This window comes from Cystoisospora suis, assembly GCF_002600585.1.
Source record: "Cystoisospora suis strain Wien I chromosome Unknown contig_12963, whole genome shotgun sequence".
Classification (NCBI taxonomy): Eukaryota; Apicomplexa; class Conoidasida; order Eucoccidiorida; family Sarcocystidae; genus Cystoisospora; species Cystoisospora suis.
Genome location: NW_027165717.1, coordinates 460 through 1,139, shown reverse-complemented (window position 1 = coordinate 1,139; position 680 = coordinate 460). Strand labels below are relative to the sequence as shown.

At 48.8% G+C, this 680-nt stretch overlaps 1 protein-coding gene across 1 annotated transcript in view; it reads left to right on the top strand.

The window, feature by feature from the left end:
- Positions 1 to 680, top strand: part of CSUI_011525 (uncharacterized protein) — a gene marked incomplete at its 5' end in the record, with an annotated part of 1,138 nt that continues 458 nt past the window's right edge. The window contains one exon of the mRNA XM_068071623.1: positions 1 to 680. This exon is cut by the window's right edge and continues 458 nt beyond it. Coding sequence (XP_067916401.1) covers positions 1 to 680 — 680 coding nt within the window.

The window sequence follows — 680 nt, the reverse complement described above, 5'->3', positions numbered from 1 at the left end:
GGGGGGGGGTATCATTTCATCCTCTTCATCATCCTTAGGGGGAAGAGAGAGCAAGAGCTTCGGAAGAGGAGTGAGTAGTAGTAATAGTAGTAGTAGTAGTAGCAGTTGTCATACATCATCGCCTCTTCCTCTATCACGTGGTGGCTGGTCTAGGGTGACGGAAGGAGAAGAAGAAGATCGTCACGGTGATGGTGATATCTATAAGAAGGAGAGTCAAGAGAGCCCCCAGCAAAGTTTGAGGGAGAAGAGGACGGAGAAGGAGAATGGAGAAGAAGAAGGAGGGGGTGATGACGACGATCGTCATAAAATGACAGATCGATTCTTTACAGCATCGTTTGCTTTCGCTTCTTCTCTCTCGGGTCCACAGAAGGGGGTGGAAAGCGCAGGAGGAGAAGAGAGGAATGTCGGGAATAGAATGGAACATACAGGGGAGACGACCTGTACAGAAGATGAAGATGGTCAGATAAGAAGAGAAGGAGAAGGTGGTGTGATGAGACCCACTTCTCCGCCTCTATCTTCCACATCCCCCCCAATGAAAAGTCATCCCTCCATCCATCATTCCCGTCTAAGTCCGTCAGCATCGAGTGGCCGTCATACCAGTCAAAACACAGCGAACTGTCTCTCTCATACCCATAGTAGTAGTAGTAGTCATAGTAGCTTACAGAGTCATGCTACCTTCC